Source organism: Helianthus annuus, chromosome 14 (assembly GCF_002127325.2).
Source record: "Helianthus annuus cultivar XRQ/B chromosome 14, HanXRQr2.0-SUNRISE, whole genome shotgun sequence".
In the NCBI taxonomy this organism is placed as follows: Eukaryota; Viridiplantae; Streptophyta; class Magnoliopsida; order Asterales; family Asteraceae; genus Helianthus; species Helianthus annuus.
Window position 1 is genome coordinate 54,139,073 of NC_035446.2, and position 20,683 is coordinate 54,159,755.

Here is a 20,683-nt window from a genome sequence, read left to right on the forward strand (position 1 = left end):
GGAAATAAATCCTCAAAAGATGGAGAGGATAGTAATCAAAGATAATAAATAAAAATAAAAGATCATATCCAATAAGGAAGAGCATGATGATAGATAGTGATAGTGAAGATGATGGCGAGATTGTCAAGTTGAAGAAAAAGGTTGATATGTTTGAACGTGATGTTGTCGTTAAAGATGTTAAGATTCTTGATCTTTCAAAGAGAAATGAAGAAAAGGATAAAAAGATTTTGGAATTGGAGACAAATCTAGGAGATTTGACAATTGTAGTTCTTGATATGAAGTAGAAATTGTTTCAAAGATTTGGGAAAGAGTCTGCTAAGACAACGAAGAAGACTAAATCCTCAGGTTTACCTCTTTGTGAAAATCATGTTTTAAATATTTAGTGTTAAGGGTTTTTATCTGAATGAACGGATAGTTTAACATACTAAGACCACCCGTAGTGGTTAAGAAAAATAATGCCCCCACCATGGGGCATTATCCGACACGTGTCATCCCAGTCAGCATGGGGCGTTATTGCAAAAGTGGCGTAGTAGGAATAATGTCCAAATAATGCCCCTTCCAATTAAAAAAGATAAAAAAAGAAACTTATTTAAAAAGCTGTTTGGTCAGTATGTGTCATCCCACTTGGACCACTAATGCCCCTTCCCATTGGTCAGTCAAACTCCTCAGACTCATCCAAGTTGTTGCTTGAGCGTTTTTAATAAAACGCCGGACCACTTTTTTTTTTAAAATTCTGCAAAATAACGCCTTATGTAATGGTGGGGGAGGCGTTTTTGGGCATTTTTTTTGATTTTTTAAAAAAAAAACACCCCACTACACATGGTCTAAGTCTTATTGGTTTGAATAACAATTGATTCGAATGTTTGATTGAGTTGAATAATCAAATGTTGCTTGAGGACTTCAAAAGATTGCCATCCCTCGGAAATTATCTACTATGCTTTGCAAGAAAATAAAATTTTGTATACATACTATAAACACGTTTGTCCAAAGAAAACTAAGCCTTCCTCAAAAATTCCCCAAATCCCCCCCTCTTTCTTTGTCAGTCTCACACAAAATACGCATTACAAAACCTCTCTTTCTCTCTCACCGGACATTATCAAACAGGTGAATCCAGTCGCCTCCGTCGCTAATCCCGTGTCTAACCGTACACCCGTGAGTCTCCTTCGATTCGTTTTCGCAACACTTCTCTCGTTGTTATTTCCGTTTTCCGCCCGCACCTGTTTTCTCCTCCGCCGAGGCCTTTTCTCCGGCGATTGCTAACTTGCGCCGTGTTTTGTTCCTACACCGACGCACGTAATACGTATAGATGTACATATGTTTGTGGAACGGTGAGTCTTCTCGCTGAATTGTGATACCGTTGTTTAGGAGTCAGTCACACTCTCTGATTGTGAAATTTGACCTAGCTTTAGTGTGTGGATTTATGATTGTTTGTTGTTTTTAGGTTTTGCCATGGTTTTTGATGTTTTATGCACGTACTGTGACGATCCATTGTTTAATCAATTGGATTTAGTTGTTTTTGCGATTTTGATAGCTATTTATTGTATAGGAAAGGTTTAGGCTCCTCTAATTGTATTTATTGGATGTTTTGACTATATGTTTGCCAGTAATTTATATAACTTTTTAACTGTATTTAATAGTATGATTATGTGAAGGTGATTGGGAAACAAGGCACTCGATTTGAATGAAGCAGTGCAAGTGGAGTAACTGAAGGGAGGATGGCCTATTTTGGAAACTACACGAATGGAACAGTTGCAGCAGGCGGTGTATTAAATGACAAGAGCCAGCATGGAAGTATTGATAGAGCTGAAAATAACGTAAGCAATGATGATTTAGATGCAACATTATGCATCGGTAAGGAGTTTGAAACAAAGATGGAAGATGGACGGTACGGGAGTGATGGTGAACCATATGCTATGAGTAGGATGCAGTACGACACAACAGCTGGTAATGGTGAAGGTAGCTTATCAAATTTACAAGCTTCTACTAGTACAAAAAAGGCAGCTGGGAGATGGGGCTCGACTTTTTGGAAGGACTATCAACCCATGCATCAAAAACCCGAGTTAGAGTCCATGCAAGAATCAAAAAGCAGTTCTGGATATAAAAATGAAGAAGGCTCTGACAATGACTTGTCAGAAGTGGATAAGGCACATAAAGGTCAAAATGTGGATGAGATGTTGTCTGATGATTACTACGAACAGGAGGAAGATCAAGGCGATGCCTTGCGCAACAAATTTTTAAATAACGCCGATGGCTATCCTTCAAAATCGCAGTCGAACCTGACTGTAGCTGCTTCCAATAACTTCGTGCGTGGGAAGAAGTCAAAAGCTTCTTATGTTGGTGAATATGAAGACGATTTTGAGTATGAGGACGATGATGTTGATGGTAACTCATGCGCCTTATCTTATCTTAGATTGATATGGAGTTTTGGACTTTGGTTAGAAAGTGAATTTCACCTGTCATTTGCATATTCACTCTCCCTGAAATACAACTTGCTTTCCTTGAATTTCTGCAGAAGATGACCCTGATGATGTGGATTTTGATCCAGACTTTGGCACCGCAAGCGTTGGAAGAGAGAACAAGGTTAATTAATTCTGCCTTATTTTTAGTTGTGTGGTTTCTAGACCTTGATAATTCGATTGCTGATACTACTCATTGGTTGTTTTTTGGTTATATTGTCAGATTATATACATTCATCCTAGTTGTATTTTTGTTTTTGTACTACTGCTTATAAAGAATGTGATGTAGCCTGTCACTTAAACTTTACTGGTGCCACATGATTAAATATGTACTTGATTTGGTTTTAGTTCCAGCTCATAGAAGGATCTTGATCAAGTTCACTTTAGGGTTAAGGTGATTGCGGGCATTATTTTGATAATGTTCTACAAAGCGTCAACTGGAACTAGGTGGTCATGTTATCATATGGCGCTTATTCTTTTAATCATCTAAGCTGGGGCTGAGGGATGTTTAAGCAGACCCATAAATGACTCATTTGAATATATTAAATATGGTTATTATTAGATCATGTACACACATCTGAGTTACGAATCCAGTAATATTATTTCTACAATTAATTTTGTAATTGATCTATTTTTTTTTGTTCCGGTGATATAATTGGTCATGTAGGATTGGAAATATTACGTCGGGCATGAGAGACGATTGAACTCTAGTTGAGCATATCTGAATAATTCTTGCTGAGTATTGTAACACTTAGTTCCTCAGTTACATGCTTAAACGGAGGTAAAATAGATGGCCTTAACTAATTAATTAGTAATTATATCTCTTATGTGTAAAAGTCATTAGTTTTATACTTTTTAGCGTGTGCTATTGCAAACCCACATACTAAATTCTTCGTGTAGCAAACATGGATCACCAAAGTTTGTATAAGTTTCTATACATCATACTGTCTTTCAACTCCTTGCAAGTTTATCATCATACTGTCACATGATAGGTGTGATCTTTTTTAAGCTATTCAACTTGACATAAACAGTAGATGAGTTTTCTTAACAACATGTGATTGAATCTGGACTTCAGTTGGCAACTGTGACATTAGCAACCTTATTTTTTTTAGTGTGCAATTTTGTTCTGGCTCTCATATTATTTGAAACTTTAATTGCGGTAGAACAAACAGACCTCTGATATTCTATTAGAACAGGATGAAGACTGGGAAGGTGGAGACTTTGATGAAGTCGATAATTCTGATGATGATGAATTAGACATTTCAGTTGATGATGATGACGACTTTTATAAGAAACCAAGGCGGAAGGGTGTGCGTGGCAATGTGAAGTCTGGTAGAGAACCTAAATTATCTACAATTTCCAATCGGAGGAAGAGAGGTAGAACAATTTTTGAAGAGGAATACTCATCAGCAAATGATTCAGAGGATGATTTCGAAGATCACTTTAAAAGTACAGGCGGGAGAAGCAGACATATCCACAAAAAAACTAGCGGTCGATCCATTTTTTCAAAAGCTCCTGGAAGTAATAATGAAGTGCGAACTTCTACTCGATCTGTGCAGAAAGTATCGTATGCTGAAAGTGAAGAAAGTGAAGAAAATGATGAAGATATCAAGAGAAAGAGGCAAAAGGTTGGGAAATATCTATGTATGCAGATTAATGAATTTTCTTCTTCATATTCCTATTTCAGCGATCATATGCATGCTGCATTACATAATTCTAAATGCTTCATTTGATATATAGATCTATTTTGAGGTCCATTGAGCAAGTTGTTTTTGGGTCAGAGTTGGCTTTGAGTTCAAACGCTGTAAAATTATGTGCATAGATGTAGGTTGAAAACTGTCTAAGAATAGTTTTATTCATAAACATTTGGTATGACCTGGACACTTTTATACAAACAAAAACACAAATGAACAGTTTATGTGGTTTTTCATCTAAAAAGTATGATATTTCTCTTATTCTCCACTCGTACATTCTCCCGTCTATGAGTTTTTTTTTGTTCTAATCTATTAAGATTATAGAATTATTGAATAGTTACTTATTTAACAATACATACCGCTAATGCGTCTAACAAAAACTTGTGGCTTTCTTTTCAAGTTGGGCTAGTGGATGGAGGTTGTATCATGAAATTACTTGTACTCTTGATGTACTACTGATAATTGGTGGTGGTTTGCTACTTTCAAGGTGTACAAGTTCATGTCATGGTTATACTTGTACCTCAATGTAACATTATGCTATGATATGCCTGGTGGTGATGTGCTCAAACGTATGTATTTAGACACATTGATCTTGGCCAGTAAATGCTTTACATCGAGACTTAAGCTATTTATAGTTATGCACTTGGAAGTTGGAAAGTCGAATAAATGGAGTTTGAATAATAATTATTTTTAATTACTTTCTGATTTCTTCAATTTAGTAGGGTTTTCTGGGGTTATATGGTGTGTAGCTATCCATGTTTCCTTCCTTTTCTTATGATTTCTTGATGTGGTACTCTCATTTTATATTGCGTTTCATAATGTGTTTATTGTTTGTGAGGTAAGGAGGGAAATGAAGAGGAAGATCGTGACACTATTGAGAAAGTGCTATGGCATCAGCCAAAAGGAATGGCTGAAGAAGCTGAACGGAACAACAAATCAACAGAGCCTTTATTGTTGAGCCATTTATTTGACTCGGAACCAGATTGGAATGAGATTGAATTTTTTATCAAATGGAAAGGTCAATCACATTTGCATTGCCAATGGAAATCATATTCGGATTTACAAACAGTAAGTTTTTAGTCTGTGTATTTTTTTATTTGTTTTCTTGATATAATATGGTGTTTGATATTCTTTATGGAAACTTGTACCTTTTTGTTGATGATCAGTTGAGTGGCTTTAAGAAAGTTCTGAATTACACTAAAAGGGTAACGGAGGATATCAAGTACAGAAGAAAAGTGTCTCGTGAGGAGGTAATGTTGACCATCATTCTTTTTGGGAAAATTACACCATTTTTCAGGCGGTGTTCTTTGGCACGAAAATTGACGAGTTTTGTACTTAATGTTTCGAAATCATGCACACTACGTCCTTTGACCCTAACCCAGTTAGTTTTTCTTGTTAAATTTGGTCAAACAGGGGTAGTATAGTCTTTTTACCCATTCATTTAATGTTATTTAAAAAATAAAACAAAATACTTTTAAAAATTATTATTATTATTATTATTATTATTATTATTATTATTATTATTATTATCTCTAAACTCTCTCTCTCTACAACTCTCAAACTTCACCCACCACCACCACCGCCTCTCGCCTCTCACCACCTCTCACCACCACTACAACCACCCGCCACCCACAACCCTTCACCGCCCCCATCCACCCCACCTCCGCCTTCACCGCCACCCCACCCACCACACCTTAGCCTTCACCGCCCCCACCCACCCCACCTCAGCCTTCACCAGCTACCACAAATCACTCTCTCCACATCTTGGTAAAGGAAGCGTTTTTTTACTCCAGCTGGAATCAATAACTGATCATTTACCATAGTACATACACACCCCCAGCCATGAATATGCAGCTACACTGAAATTGCACATGCTAGTGTTAATGTGCAATTGTGCTAATCCGCTTATTCAATGCCTGAATATGCTCACTTCAACACAGAGAAGTTATCCTTAAAGGCTGTTAAAGAACCTCAATGGCAATAAAGATTCAGAAGGAACAAAGAAAATTAAACTTCAATGTATGTTCCTTGTATTTTTGTTATAAACTGGTTTATAATGAGGATACTGTTCAAACTCATTTGAGGAGAGTTTATTAAGGACATATAAAAGTATGTCAAACACATAGCAGAATATCCAGAAGTTAGTTCATCCTTGCAATCACATGTTAACTTACCTTCGTTCTTTTTAATAATACTTGAAACTAGATGGTTTTTTGCCAAAACACTAATAACAGTTTGAGGATGGTTAATCTCAAAACAGAGATACAGCTTTCCGGTAGATTAGTTCAATGATGTGGATAGGCGCAGCATATAATTTTATTTCATGCTTTTAGGAGTCTCCTGTAACCTGTTACCACCACCCACTCTCTCCATCTGACTGTCTCTCTCTCTAGTCTGTCTCTCGGTTTATCTCTCTATCTCACTCTCTCTCTAGATTTATATTTGAAGGCTGATGAGAGTGGTGGATTGTTGAGATGCAGTTGGTGGGTTGGTGACGACGAGGGAGTGGTGGATGGTGGTTTTTAAGAGAGAAAGAATAGTATGGGTGGGAAGGGAGGAGTGGATTTATATATTTTATAAAAAAGGTTTATTAATATATTAAGATGTGAAAAGACAACAATACCCTTATATGGGGGTCCACATGATCAGATTTAACAAGAAAAACTATCTGGATTAGGGCCAAAGGACGTAACGTGCAAAATTTTGAAACATTAAGTACAAAATTCGTCAATTTTCGTGCCAAAGGACACCGCCTGAAAAATTTTCCCTTCTTTTTGTTCTCAGTTAATCTCTTCCCTTCTTTGTCTGTTTATCTTAATTTTGTTTGATGCATAAGCAAGCAAGAGACAATTAATGTTGTGTAAGACACCAAACCTTAACTTGTAGTTACCTATTTAAGGTGAAAGTTGTTAATGTTCACAAGGATATAGCAGAAACACGATTACATAATATTGAGAGTCCCCTTTGTAGTGTAGATTTACGAAACTGAAAAATCTCACTTGCGAAACTTGATTATATATATTGGCAGCTACCTCCTTATCATACCGTAAAATTGAGACCTTTTGTTATAATGTTCTTGTAGCAACTATCTAGTTTTGAGGAGTGTCTTAAATATCTAGTTTTGTTTTCACTACGTAGATTGAGGTAATCGATGTGAGCAAGGAGATGGATTTGGATCTTATCAAGCAGAATTGTCAGGTTTGACATTTTATGTGATCCTCGTGTTCTATTGCATTATTCTTTTCTACTTTCTTTGCCTCAGATTTTCAACTGACCCAATTAGGTGGAGCGGATAATTGCTGATAGACTCAGCAAAGAAGGGTCTGGACCACCAGAATATTTGGTCAAGTGGCAAGGTCTCTCTTATGCTGAAGCTACATGGTATGTAGATGTTTTATTTATTTATTTATTTATTTATTTATTCATCGTGTAACATGGAATTTAGCATATGTATGTTTTTTACTGTAATTTTCAAGAGACAGGAGTGCTTTTGTTTGAACAAATGAGAGTCACTCTTTTAAGTTCATTTACTAATTTTTATCTATGCTAACATAAATTTTGTAACTCTTTATGGTCCATATGGTTTACTTCAATTTAGATGCAAGGTTAAGTACAAGTATGTGTTTAAGATATTTGATTAGTAACCGATTAGTCTGCTTGTTTGTTACCCTTAATAACAGTGCTGCATATTTATGTTTCCTTTTGTTTAACACTTAGAATTTAAATAAATTCACATCCATATATGGGAATGGGAGTGGAATATTATTTTGTTTTGCATATATTAATATGGATAATGTTTTGTATGTTGGTAATTGGTTATAGTAATTGCCTAAATATATGTTGGTTCTTGTTCATAGCTTATATACATGTGAAAAAGGAATGATATGTGTGATGTTTTACATAAGTGGGGAGGTCTCTGCTTTTTATAACCTTTTGGCTTTGCATTCGAAGTCAAGGAGTCTTTAATAGATATAATTTGGGGATCAGTTGCCGGAATGCTTATATTTGGTGTTGTATGACATCTTCAGGGAGAAGTTTGTTGATATTGCTTTTGCTCAGGCAGCTATTGATGAATATAAGGTACCTTCTTTAAGATGTATGTACTCAGTATGCCAAATTTGATAATTTATGTTATTTTTTATAAAAGATTTATTTTTTTGCTCGTGAGTCAGACACTAAAGTTTCTATTGTTTCATACTACAGCTAAATATCTTCATTTAAAGTTACTATCACGGAAGTTGTGATATAATCTCATGTTCTAATTGTGTTTGAACCTAACCCGTGTTCCGTTTTATATTGGCCATCTATCTAGCATGTTTGAAGAATGTTTTTAGTATTTAAGGTTCTCAAATTTTCAAGTTTGGATGCAGGCTCGTGAAGCTGCCCTGACAGCTAATCAGGGAAAAATGGTAGATTTTCAGCGAAGATATAGTAAAGGTATGTTGTATATTCTGAACTAAGATTACAACTCCAAATTTGGTAACTAAAGCATTTTATGAGTCATTACCTCTGCACTACATAACAAATGAGCGTTTTGACTTTGGTTTGGTTTTTAACTAGATCAGGTTTGAGATTTTTCTTAACTAATAAATTCACAGTTCATTTCCTAAACTCTAATGTATACAATTATATGTGTGTCCTCGAGTATTTGTATATTGTGAACTAAAATCACAACTCAATATATTTTTGATATCAAACCTGAGCCAATTATACCGCCTTAGATATTTGGAGATTGCACTTCAGTTATATTTAATGATATGAAGATCTGATTTGTTATTTGTGTGCATTAGTTAATGTTCATATTGCAGTAATATTGACGTCATGTATATTTCCCTACTTGAAAGTAATAGAAAAACCCTAGAAGTGGAAAGCAAAAAGATTTTAGTGGAAGTGTGGAACACCTTTTATAGGACACAGACACATGAAGCTAGCTATATACTCAAAGGCAAGAAGATTAATGTTATTAAGTGAATATAAGTAATTACAAAGGTATGCAATATGTAGTTTGGTCACAAGAGACGGTATAATAACTTAATAAGTTACCACACTTTGATCGGAGAACGACAAAAGAACATGACATCTTAAAAAACATCTGGCTAACCTTGACACATATTATTTATGGATTCATTGACTTGTGAGAATTATGTTTGTATGGAAGTGTAGTCTCTATTGTATATGTATCACAAGTAACAACGGTTTCAGACTTATGCTTATCGAGTTTCTTTTAGTGGGTGAAGTATTTTTTATTCTGCTGCTTTATGATGTTGGAATTGGGAGGGCATGATTTTTGATGCGGTAGTTCTACATATACTTACCTGTGCTGACTACCGGTGACCGGAACACAATATTCTCTGTTGAAGTCTGTTCTTGTCATTTGATGGATGACATCATCACTCCTGCCCCGTCCACTATGACACCTCTGTCAGTCTGTCTACTGGTGCTCTTTTGGTCTTATCAAGAAACCTAATGATTGCTAATTAGGTTAATGATGTGTGTAAGGATGGTGTATTTTCTAGAAAACTTGGTATTACGAATTAAATCAAAATAACAAGAAAAGAAAAAAAATGATGAAAGATCTGATGGGTTATCAACCACACAGGCATAGATGTTATATGATAATAAAAAATATAATACTATTAGAGGACCCGGGGTGGTCCGTGTTCGGCCACCCATCACGCGTGATGGGCAATTTGTACACCGCCGCCTCCATTTTTTTAACGCGTTGAAGTATCACGGCGTGGATCCGAGCACGCGTTGAACTTTGAACTTGTTTGTTGTTTTGTGAATGAGTGAATGAATGGTATCTTGTACATTGTGCATTATAATTTGTACATTGGAATCCCATCACTAGTGATTCCACCCCTCCTACATTTCTATCACTAGTGATAGAATATTGGTTGTACACATGGCATGACTTGATTGGATAGTGAGAGTGATAGATTCTATCACTAGTGAACCACCCCTAGTCCCCTTAGGAAAGTAAGTTTGTTTAGTGATATACAATACAGGCTGACTGTATATGACATGATGGGGTTACTCATAATAAATAGTTTCCTATATATTATCATCTTAGATGAGTTGTCAAAATTGATTGAGGAGACGGTTCCGTGGTGCTTGCTTTTTGCAGATGATATTGTGTTTGTTGCCGAGAGTAAACAAATCTTGAATGCTAGGTTAGAAGAGTGGAGGTCAGCGCTAGAGGGCAAAGGGTTAAGGATTAGTCGATCTAAAACCGAGCACATGTACTGTGACTTCGCTGGCGTAGCCAATGATGAGGACACCCAGATTACCATTGAGGGTCAAGTGGTCCCGCAAGTGACCAAGTTCAAGTATTTAGGATCCTTTTTATAAAGGGAAGGGGAGATAGATAGTGACGTATTACATCGCATTCAGGTTGGGTGGTGTAGGTGGCGAGCAACCGCGGGGGTTTTGTGTGACAGGAGGTTTTCAACGAAATTAAAAGGGAAATTTTTTAAGGTTGCTATCAGACCTGCTATGTTTTACGGGACAGACTGTTGGGGTATCAAGAAAACACAAGCTCGCAAGATGGAGGTGGCAGAGATGAGGATGCTAAGGTGGATGTGTGGACACACAAGGTTAGACCGGATACGAAATGAGGTATTTAGGGCAAGGTTTGGAGTAGCTAGTATATCAGATAAGATAAAGGAAGGGAGCTTGGGATGGTTTAGGCATGTGAAGAGGAGGCATATGTCAGAGCCGGTTAGAGCGGTGGAAAACCTCATTGTGGAGGGGAGGAGGAGTAGAGGCAGACCCAAATTGACTTAGAATGAGCGGATTAGGATAGATTTAATAGGGTTGCACCTCTCTGAGGACATGGTCCATGATAGGAGTTCTTGGAGACGTAAGATTAAGGTTAAGGACTTTTAGGGAGGGGACCGTTTTCGTCTTAGGAGTGTCATTGGATCCTATATTTGCATACATATTAGGTGGAATTTACGTAAGTTGGTTTTTGGTAGCAAAGTTTATAGGTTGTTATGATGTTGTCTATTTGTACCATATACCTTTTCAAAACTGTTGTTATTGGTAGCTCTATATAGATATACTCCTCATGGTCTATTTTAATTATGATATATTTTAGTTGTCTGTTGTGATCTTTGGAGCCGTGGGTCTCACTGGAAGCAGCCTCTCTATCTCTAGGGATAGAGGTAAGGTTTGCCTACATCTCACCCTCCCCAGACCCTATCGATGGCTTTGCTATTTGTGGGATTTACTGGGTTTGGTTGTTGTATATTATCATGTGACTTTTGTATTGCTTTTCTGACTTATCAACTATACTTTTTGGTCAATATTATTTATTTATTCACTTATAGCAAGTTTGAGAAAGCTCGAGCAACAGCCTGAGTGGTTAAAAGGTGGTAAACTTAGAGATTATCAGCTTGATGGCTTGAATTTTCTTGTTAACAGGTATGTTTTTGTCAAAATAAAGTAGATAGCACCTTATAGTGTGTTTCTTCTGGAGTTGGGCACTTCTGCTTATAATTTTATTTTACGGTGCAGTTGGAGAAACGATACTAATGTCATATTAGCTGATGAAATGGGCCTTGGGAAGACTGTTCAGTCAGTTTCTATGCTTGGTTTTTTGCAGGTTGTTATACATTCACTGTGGTTTCTCTTTTGTCTATACATTAACTGGAACTACTGGTCATATTTGGTTATTTTCTTATTGTTCCCACAGAATGCTCAAAAGATTCGTGGCCCATTTCTTGTTGTTGTACCTCTATCGACTTTGTCAAATTGGGCCAAGGAATTTAGGAAGTGGCTTCCTAATATGAACGTAATCATATATGTTGGGACTCGTGCAAGCCGAGAGGTATGTATTTTTTTACTTTTAAGTTTCATGTAGTTAAAATTTTACTAGATTAGGATGCTGCATGATCGTGATTTTGGTTGAAGTTGTTTCATTGATTTCCATGATGTAACCTCAAATCACTTTGATAACTTTTTGTTTCATTCACGCATATAAAAAGATATTTTTTATGATCGTTACTTAGTACTTAGTTACTAGAGGCTCATCCTGTTGAGGGTACTGTGCTTTTTCATTCTCAAGAAGCCGTATGTACAAAGAATGATACACACATTGCAGCTATATGATATTGTAGTGTGATATTTCTTGAAGAAGCTAGTGATTACTGAATATAATGCCTCATTTTCCTTGTTAAAATATGCGAACGGAGACTATATTTGAATTCCATGATCAAGAGATTTGGCTTTATTGATGTGGCTTGAGAGAAATTTGTAATATTGTTTAGGAAAGATGATTTTTATCATCTCAGATGTGACTGACTACATGTTTGTGACTATGTGTTAATGCTATCATATCAAATGATAAATTTTTGTTTCTTTTTCTGGTAAAGTCTTTCTCGGAATACAATATTTAAGATAAGTGGTGGTCATATGAATCTAAGATTTTCATTGAGAATATGCTACCCTATATATATATATAGGGTAAGGTTCCTGCGAGAACCACCTTTATTGCGAGAACCGCGAGAACCAATGTGAACACAACCTAAAATAGCTAAAAAAACCTAACCCCCCCCCCACCCCACCCCCAAGCTAAAATGCTAAAAACTAAACCCCCAAAAAACCTAAAAAATCTAATTTTTTTAAATATTTTTTATGTTAAAATCGCTACTTTTAGTAGCCAAAATTTTTTTTTTTTAAATTAAAAAAAAATTTTTTTTTTGGCTACTAAAAGTAGCGATTTTCTTATAAAAAATATTAAATTTTTTTTTTGTGTGTTTTTTAGCTATTTTTAGGCATTTTTGGTTGTGTTCACATTGGTTCTCGCGGTTCTCGCAATAAAAGGTGGTTCCTAACGGATCTTTGTCCTATATATATATATATATATATATAGAGTAAGGTTAACATACAAAAAGCCTTATCATACATCACGTAGGAGGCAATTGTAACCGTTGGATCAGGGGTATAATCACGCATGGGACCACATAATCACGCATGGGATGCGAGAACCGTGAGAACGAATAAAAAAACCACGAGAACTTGGTCAAAAACAATTCAAATTCAATTTTTTTTTACACTTGTCATTATTATTCGAATACAATGTTAGAAATTAAATTTACACGTTTAAATTTACGTGAATTCGTAAATAACGAAAATTTACTCGTGTTTGTCATTTACACATGTGTAAATTTGTTATATTTACACATGTGTAAAAAATCTAGTAAGAGTGATTTTGAGAGGAGAAATGAATTATTTGATGTTGTGATTTCTTTTTTGATGTATTTTAATTAGAATGAGGTTTGTATTAAAAAAATTCGGTTTTGATTGCTTTTCTCATTCGTTCTCACGGTTCTCGCAATATTTAGCGTTCTCAAGATAACCCTCCCCTATATATAGAGGGTTTAAATGAGAACACGAAATATTGCGAGAACCGTGAGAACGAATGAAAAAACCACGAGAACGTGGTCAAAAACGATTCAAATCCAGAATTTCTTTTTACACTTATCATTTTTATTCGAATACAATATTAGAAATTAAATTTACACATTTAAATTTACATGTATTCGTAAATAAAGAAAATTTAAACATGTGTACGTTTGCCATTTACACATGTGTAAACTAGTTGTATTTACACATCTGTAAAAAACTTAGTAAGAGTAATTTTGAAAGGAGAGATGAATTATTTAAAGAGTAAATTCTTTTTTAATGTTGTATTTTAATTATAATAATGAGGTTTGTATTAAAAAATGATTTTGATTGGTTTTCTCATTGGTTCTCATGGTTTTCGCAATATACATATAGGGGAGGGTTTTCTTTAGAACGCTAAATATTGTGAGAACCGTGAGAACGAATGAGAAAACCAATCAAATTCAATTTTTATTAAATACAAACCTCAATATAATTAAAATACAACATTAGAAAAAGAATTTACTCTTTAAATAATTCATCTTACCTTTTAAAATCACTCTTAATAAGTTTTTTTTACACATGTGTAAATACAACAAATTTACACGTGTAAATTATCTTTATTTACGAGTGCATGTAAATTTAAACGTGTAAATTTAAACTCTAATATTGTATTCGAATAATAATGATAAGTGTAAAAAGAAATTTTGAATTTGAATTGTTTTTGATCAATTTCTCGCGGTTTTTTCCATTTGTTCTCACGGTTCTCACAATATTTAGCGTCTCATTCGAACCTTCCCCTATATATGTGTATATATGCTGCATCTTGATGTTTCTGTAACTGGCCAACTATATTTTCTGCATTAAAGTATTTTAATGAAAAATTTTATATGCTGCATCTTGATATTTCTGTAACCGGCCAACTATACTTTCCTGGTGGTATATTTTTTGTTCTAAATGTTTTCTGTTGGGTTAAAGGTTTGTCAGCAGTATGAATTTTTCTCTGAAAAGACTGGCAAGGGTACGAAGTTTGACGCTCTGTTAACTACATACGAAGTTTTGTTGAAGGATAGGACTGTGCTCTCTAAAATAAATTGGAACTATCTTATGGTTGATGAAGCACATAGATTAAAAAACAGTGAAGCTTCATTGTATACAACACTTAAGGTACTCTCGTGTTATTGGTTCTTATTGGCGACATGACAGTTCTTGTTTCTTATTTAATCAAATCTTATTTCACAGGAATTCAGCACCAAGAACAAGCTTCTTATTACTGGTACCCCCCTGCAGAATAGTGTAGAAGAACTATGGTAACTTTTTTGTTTGGCTACGAGTGTTATTTAGTACAATTGCACCCTGAAATTGTTCTTACTTAGTAATAAGAACAAGCTTCTTATTACTGGTACCCCCCTGAATATATTCTCTTCAATGATTTCAGAATTTAGTGGATTAATATTTTTTTTGGATAGGGCCTTACTTCACTTTCTGGACTCGGATAAATTTCACAGTAAGGACGAGTTTGTTCAAAATTACAAGAACCTTGGTTCATTTGATGAAATTGAGGTAGCGATCAACTTTATTAGTAGGCTTATTAATCTTGACATGGTGTGTGTGAGATAAACACGGTGACTGAAGTGTGAGTTTTTGTTTCAATAGCTTGCTAATCTTCATATGGAACTGAGACCTCACATTCTGCGAAGAGTTATTAAAGATGTTGAGAAGTCCTTGCCCCCAAAGATCGAGCGAGTTCTCAGGGTTGAGATGTCTCCGCTACAGAAACAGTAATATTCTCTTTCATTTTACTGTGTTCTTAATGGTTTTTATCCGTCAGTTTTTAGCCTCACAGTGACATCCTTTGTTTTTATTCAGGTATTACAAGTGGATTTTGGAACGCAACTTTCATGACTTGAACAAAGGTGTACGTGGAAATCAGGTAGGTTTTATGGTTTTTGCCTAGCAATGCCATTTTCATGTATAAATATTATTATGTTAATTCATGTACTCAAATTGATTGACTTCTTTCTTGAAATAATTAATTTGTAACCGTACAGGTTTCTCTTTTGAACATTGTGGTAGAGTTGAAGAAATGTTGTAATCATCCTTTCCTCTTTGAGAGCGCGGACCATGGTTATGGTGGAGACTCTAGTATTACAGGCAGCAGTAAACTTGAAAGAATAATTCTTAGCAGTGGAAAGCTTGTTATCCTTGACAAGCTTCTTGACCGATTGCACGAGACAAATCACCGGGTTTTAATATTTTCGCAGGTATTTCAACTGCGTTTGTGAGGAATGGGCATGTTGGACAGGTGGCTTGTTTTATGATTTATAGGGTTTAAGCTTGTGTTTTGGAGATAGTCAAATATCATAAGCAACGTCCTCTTACATGATTCACAAAATCAATCTTGAATAGTCAAAGCCTTTTGTGTTGACTTGTGTTAGATGCAACAAGCCATCTTGTAGTTTTTCAACTTATTATATATATCAAATTAAGTTTGTATGGTTTTTATTGGCTGATCTTTTTTTTTTTTTTTAATATTCAGATGGTGAGGATGTTGGACATTCTTGCAGAATATTTGTCAATTAAAGGGTTCAAGTATCAGAGGCTTGACGGGAGTACAAAGGCTGAGGTGCGCCACCAGGCTATGGACCATTTTAACGCACCTGGTAGCGATGATTTTTGTTTTCTTCTTTCCACTCGAGCTGGTGGTTTAGGTATCAATCTTGCCACAGCAGATACTGTCATCATATTTGATTCGGACTGGAACCCTCAGAATGATCTGCAGGTTTGGGACTGTATGATATCTATCTCTATTTTTAGATTGCATATCTGATGGATGTTTGTTACATACTGATTTCATGACTTTTGTTAGGCAATGAGCAGAGCTCACAGGATTGGACAACAAGAAGTGGTTAATATTTATAGGTTCGTGACTAGCAAAAGTGTTGAGGAAGACATCTTGGAACGTGCTAAAAAGAAAATGGTATATAACCTGTTGGTTATTTTGTAATCATTTAACTGTCCATTGTATCACTTCTCAGCTCAGCTCTGTTCTATTATGAATTCTGTCCATTGTATCACTAGGTACTTGACCATTTGGTCATTCAGAAACTAAATGCAGAGGGAAGATTGGAGAAGAAAGAAGCAAAAAAAGCGAGTACCTTTGACAAGGTATTTACCTCTCGAAAAAGCTTTTGTATTAAAGGTGTTGATATTTATTTATATAACCTCTTTAAATTACTTTTTTTTCTTTTATTGCAACAGAATGAGCTATCAGCTATTTTGCGCTTTGGGGCAGAGGAGCTGTTTAAAGAAGAGAAAAACGATGAAGAAAACAAAAAGAGGCTTTTGAGCATGGACATTGATGAAATTCTCGAAAGAGCAGAAAAGGTCGAACAAAAGGGAGCGGAGGATGAAAAAGGGCATGAATTACTGAGTGCATTTAAGGCAAGCATATTTTTAGATACATAATTTGGCAGTTCACGGTTTATATACTTTTCGGATTCTTTCTTAAATATGACATTATTTACTGTGTTCTGTGTATATAGATTTACCATTGCATTTGTCATCTTCTACTATGTTAACAGGTTGCTAATTTTGCATCTGCTGAAGATGATGGAAGTTTTTGGAGTCGATGGATAAAACCTGATGCTGTTTCACAGGCTGAGGTATGCACATTTAGTTATGAATGGAATGATTAGGGTTATGTTACGTATCAAACTGGTAAATAAAAGAAGTTAGCTAAGAAGGAAATGGGTCTCCAAAAGTGTATCTCAATGCATAAAACCTCCTAAATCATTTTTTAATAGATATAATTGAAATAATACGATCTTTGTGATTATAAATGACAACACTAAGATAAAAATTGTTTCAGAAATGATTATATATTTTGACTCTTGAGTCCTGATCCAACACATATAGTTTTGTCTCCGTTAACAAGATGATAAGATTGTTTTACTTCTCTTGGCTAGTTATTATTGTTATAACTTATATTCTGAAGGATGTATCTGAGACTACTAATTTAACGGAATTTTCTTTCTGTAATATAGGAAGCTCTAGCCCCTCGAGCTGCAAGAAACAGCAAGAGTTATGCTGAGGTCATCCCACCAGAACGGGTGAACAAAAGGAAAAAGAAAGGTGTTGAATCTCATGAGAGGGCCACAAAGAGGAGAAATGCTGCTGATCATTCTAGTTATTTGCCCCCACCACTTGAAGGAGCTTCTGCTCAAGTAAGAGGCTGGTCCTATGGGACCTTGCCAAAGAGAGACGCTACTCGTTTTTTCCGTGCGGTCAAGAAGTACGGTAATGATAGTCAAATTAGCTTAATTGCAGCAGAAGTGGGTGGGTCTGTTGAAGCTGCTCCTGTAGAAACTCAGATTGAACTTTTTGATATACTGATAGAGGGATGCAGAGAAGCAGTTAATGTAGGAAGCCTGGATCCAAAGGTTGTCATTCATTATTATATACGAGATTTCAGATTCAGATTCAGATTGTTGGTTAATAATTTCAACTGACACCTGTCACGTGTAGGGACCCCTGTTGGATTTTTTTGGTGTTCCAGTGAAGGCAGATGATTTATTAAGTCGTGTTGAGGAGCTTCAACTTCTGTCCAAGCGGATTAACCGCTACAATGATCCCATCTCACAGTTTCAGGCTTTGATGTACCTCAAACCTGCTACCTGGTCTAAAGGTTGTGGGTGGAACCAAAGTAAGTTATACGATGCCTTTATGATTCTCGGGTTATTCTTCTCTAGTGTTAATATTAGCCCTTGATGTTTGCTGTCAGAGGATGATGCTAGATTGCTATTGGGGATTCACTATCATGGGTTTGGGAACTGGGAAAAGATAAGGTTAGATGAAAAGCTCGGTCTTTCGAAAAAGATTGCCCCCATGGAACTTCAGCATCACGAAACCTTCCTACCACGAGCTCCCCAGTTAAAAGAAAGGGCTTCTCAACTTCTTGAAATGGAACTTGTTGCTGTTGGTGGGAAAACCTCGGGGGCCAAAGGTGGGCGAAAGGGTTCTAAAAAGCAGAAAGATCATCTTCCAAACATGCCAGTTTCTCGTAGCAAAGCAAAAGCAGAGCCAATGAATAAATTAAAACTGACACGCGCGCACAAGGAGAATGCTTTGGTTAAAGAGGAAGGTGAGATGTCTGACAATGAACAAGTGTATGAGCAGTTCAAGGAAGTTAAATGGATGGAATGGTGTGAAGATGTCTTGATTGATGAAAAAAAGACACTTGAGCGTCTTCACAGGTTGCAAACCACTAGTGCTGATCTTCCTAAAGAAAAGGTTCACACTATTCTTTAAACTCATTCTTATCATATGCCAGGATCTAGCAAAAAGGTCGGGTTAGGTAATGGGTCGAAATGGGTTTGGGTCAAAGCGGGCTGTTTCCATTTGGGCAGCGGCTGGCAACTAGTAGGTGGTGGTTAGTGCTCGCTTGTTTGGACCCGTTTTGAGTTGGCAAGTTCTGTAATAGTGACACACTTTGATCCATTGTATAATTTGAATAGACCAATCTGTAGACCCAAATGAACCCATAAGCAAACTTAAAATTAACCGATTTCATGAAAATGGTTCATACCAGGCGGTTTAACTTTTTTTTTATTGCCTCCAGGTGCTTTCAAGAATCAGAAACTATCTGCAGGTTCTTGGGAACAGGATTGATCAAATTGTTATCGACCACGAGGCTGATCCATCAAAACAAGAAAGTAATATTTTCTTTTTTATGCATAGCATTGTGATTCTTAGGTCATCATACTCTGTGTGTTCTAAGTAGTCACACCTAGGCATACCATTTCCTTCCAATCTATTGAACTAGAGCAGGACTCAGTGGCATGATTACATGGGTCAAACAAGCAATTCTCATTATAATCGGGTTGGGTTGGGTTGAGCCACAAGCATTTATTATTATTATAATTATTTATAATTTATCAAGCATTTTTGTAATTATATTAAGTAAAACAATCATAGAAGTTGCATACAGTATAAAAAATGCACTTTAGGTGAAGTTTAAACCCATTTCAGTGTTTAGATTACTACCCATTTGGCACGTTAGACTTAAACACAAACACAAACCAAATCGAACCCATTCATAAGTGGGTTGAAAAGTATTCACCTAGCAACAACTTATTATATACGGGATGTCATAATGGTTGGATTTGTTTAACAGGGATGACAACACGGCTATGGAACTATGTCTCAACCTTCTCAAATTTATCGGGGCCCAAACTTCATCAAATATATTCTAAACTCAAACAAGAGAAGGAGGCTGCGGGATCATCATCATCCCACATAAACGGGAAGAGTCAATCATCTACCCTACTTAACAAAGGGTTGGTAGATACGGAAAAATTTGAAGCATGGAAAAGGAGGCGGCGAGCTGAATCAGATACAAATTCCCGCCATGCCACACCTTCTGATCCAACTTCAGGTATTCTTGGTCCACCACCATCTCAAATCCGCCCACAAAGGACCCGCAACACGGGTTTCGGTTCAAAACAGGTAATTCCGCCTTGATCTAAACGGGCAAATGGTTTGCGGTTTTCACAAATGTTTAGTTGCCTGAAGCTGCAAAGCATCTTCAGAATGCGCACATGTGTGAAAATTTATATCTGCTTGAGTTGAGATGAAACAAAACAAAGGACAAAGTGCATCGAATCAATCATGCAACCTTAATACTTTCTTCCTTTATTCTCCTTTTTTTTTCTGATATAAATTTAGATAACTTGGTTTATTTTGTATATATAATGGGTAGTTAAATGAATTCTATGGTCCATATTGGGTGGGATATAGCTTCTTTGTATTGGTATCTTCAACTTCTAATATTCGGTTTTGAAATCCAAGTGTTTTCCGATGCTTTTAATGGTACCATGGATTATTTGAATACTTAATGAACTGATACAACTGAACTCTTAGACTAACAAAAGTCCATGTTTCTATTGAACATTACAGCTTATTAACATGTCTTGTTTTTCTTATAATCCTATAATGACAATTGTATCAGATAAACGTGCAAGTATATGTTTCAACTGATCATTTTACCTCTGTGTGAAACAACCTATACGAAGAGTATAAATCTCATAGTTTTCTGTACCTACTAAAAACGTTGGCTATGAATAGTGTATACAATTTTTATTTTTT

At 35.9% G+C, this 20,683-nt stretch overlaps 1 protein-coding gene across 3 annotated transcripts; it reads left to right on the forward strand.

Moving 5' to 3' along the window:
- The first annotated feature begins 992 nt into the window (after nucleotides 1–992).
- LOC110908394 (protein CHROMATIN REMODELING 5) lies at nucleotides 993–20,413 on the forward strand. 3 transcript variants are annotated; one of them, XM_022153331.2, is made up of 29 exons: nucleotides 993–1,328; nucleotides 1,638–2,382; nucleotides 2,513–2,580; nucleotides 3,653–4,084; nucleotides 4,994–5,218; nucleotides 5,317–5,400; nucleotides 7,289–7,348; nucleotides 7,434–7,531; nucleotides 8,179–8,230; nucleotides 8,521–8,587; nucleotides 11,482–11,575; nucleotides 11,669–11,756; nucleotides 11,847–11,981; nucleotides 14,516–14,704; nucleotides 14,780–14,847; nucleotides 15,007–15,100; nucleotides 15,194–15,318; nucleotides 15,407–15,470; nucleotides 15,589–15,801; nucleotides 16,077–16,319; nucleotides 16,407–16,517; nucleotides 16,619–16,705; nucleotides 16,799–16,981; nucleotides 17,122–17,202; nucleotides 17,584–17,979; nucleotides 18,065–18,242; nucleotides 18,321–18,829; nucleotides 19,158–19,251; nucleotides 19,713–20,413. In XM_022153331.2, the coding sequence occupies exons 2-29, from the start codon at nucleotides 1,716–1,718 to the stop codon at nucleotides 20,057–20,059; spliced, it is 5,052 nt and encodes a 1,683-aa protein (XP_022009023.1). In that variant the 5' UTR covers nucleotides 993–1,328; nucleotides 1,638–1,715; the 3' UTR covers nucleotides 20,060–20,413. The 3 variants fall into 3 exon arrangements, 2 of the variants coding, with proteins under 2 accessions (XP_022009023.1, XP_022009022.1); XM_022153330.2 differs by having other exon boundaries at nucleotides 1,653–2,382; XR_002574579.2 differs by having other exon boundaries at nucleotides 1,048–1,328; nucleotides 1,653–2,382; nucleotides 18,301–18,829.
- Nucleotides 20,414–20,683: the final 270 nt, after the last annotated feature.

Coding starts and splice junctions, on each gene's coding strand:
- LOC110908394 (XM_022153331.2), top strand. CDS start 1,716: ATGGCCTATTTTGGAAACTACACGAATGGAACAGTTGCAGCAGGCGGT. Junction 5,219..5,316: donor CATATTCGGATTTACAAACA/GTAAGTTTTTAG, acceptor GTTGATGATCAG/TTGAGTGGCTTTAAGAAAGT. Junction 15,802..16,076: donor GGGTTTTAATATTTTCGCAG/GTATTTCAACTG, acceptor TTTAATATTCAG/ATGGTGAGGATGTTGGACAT.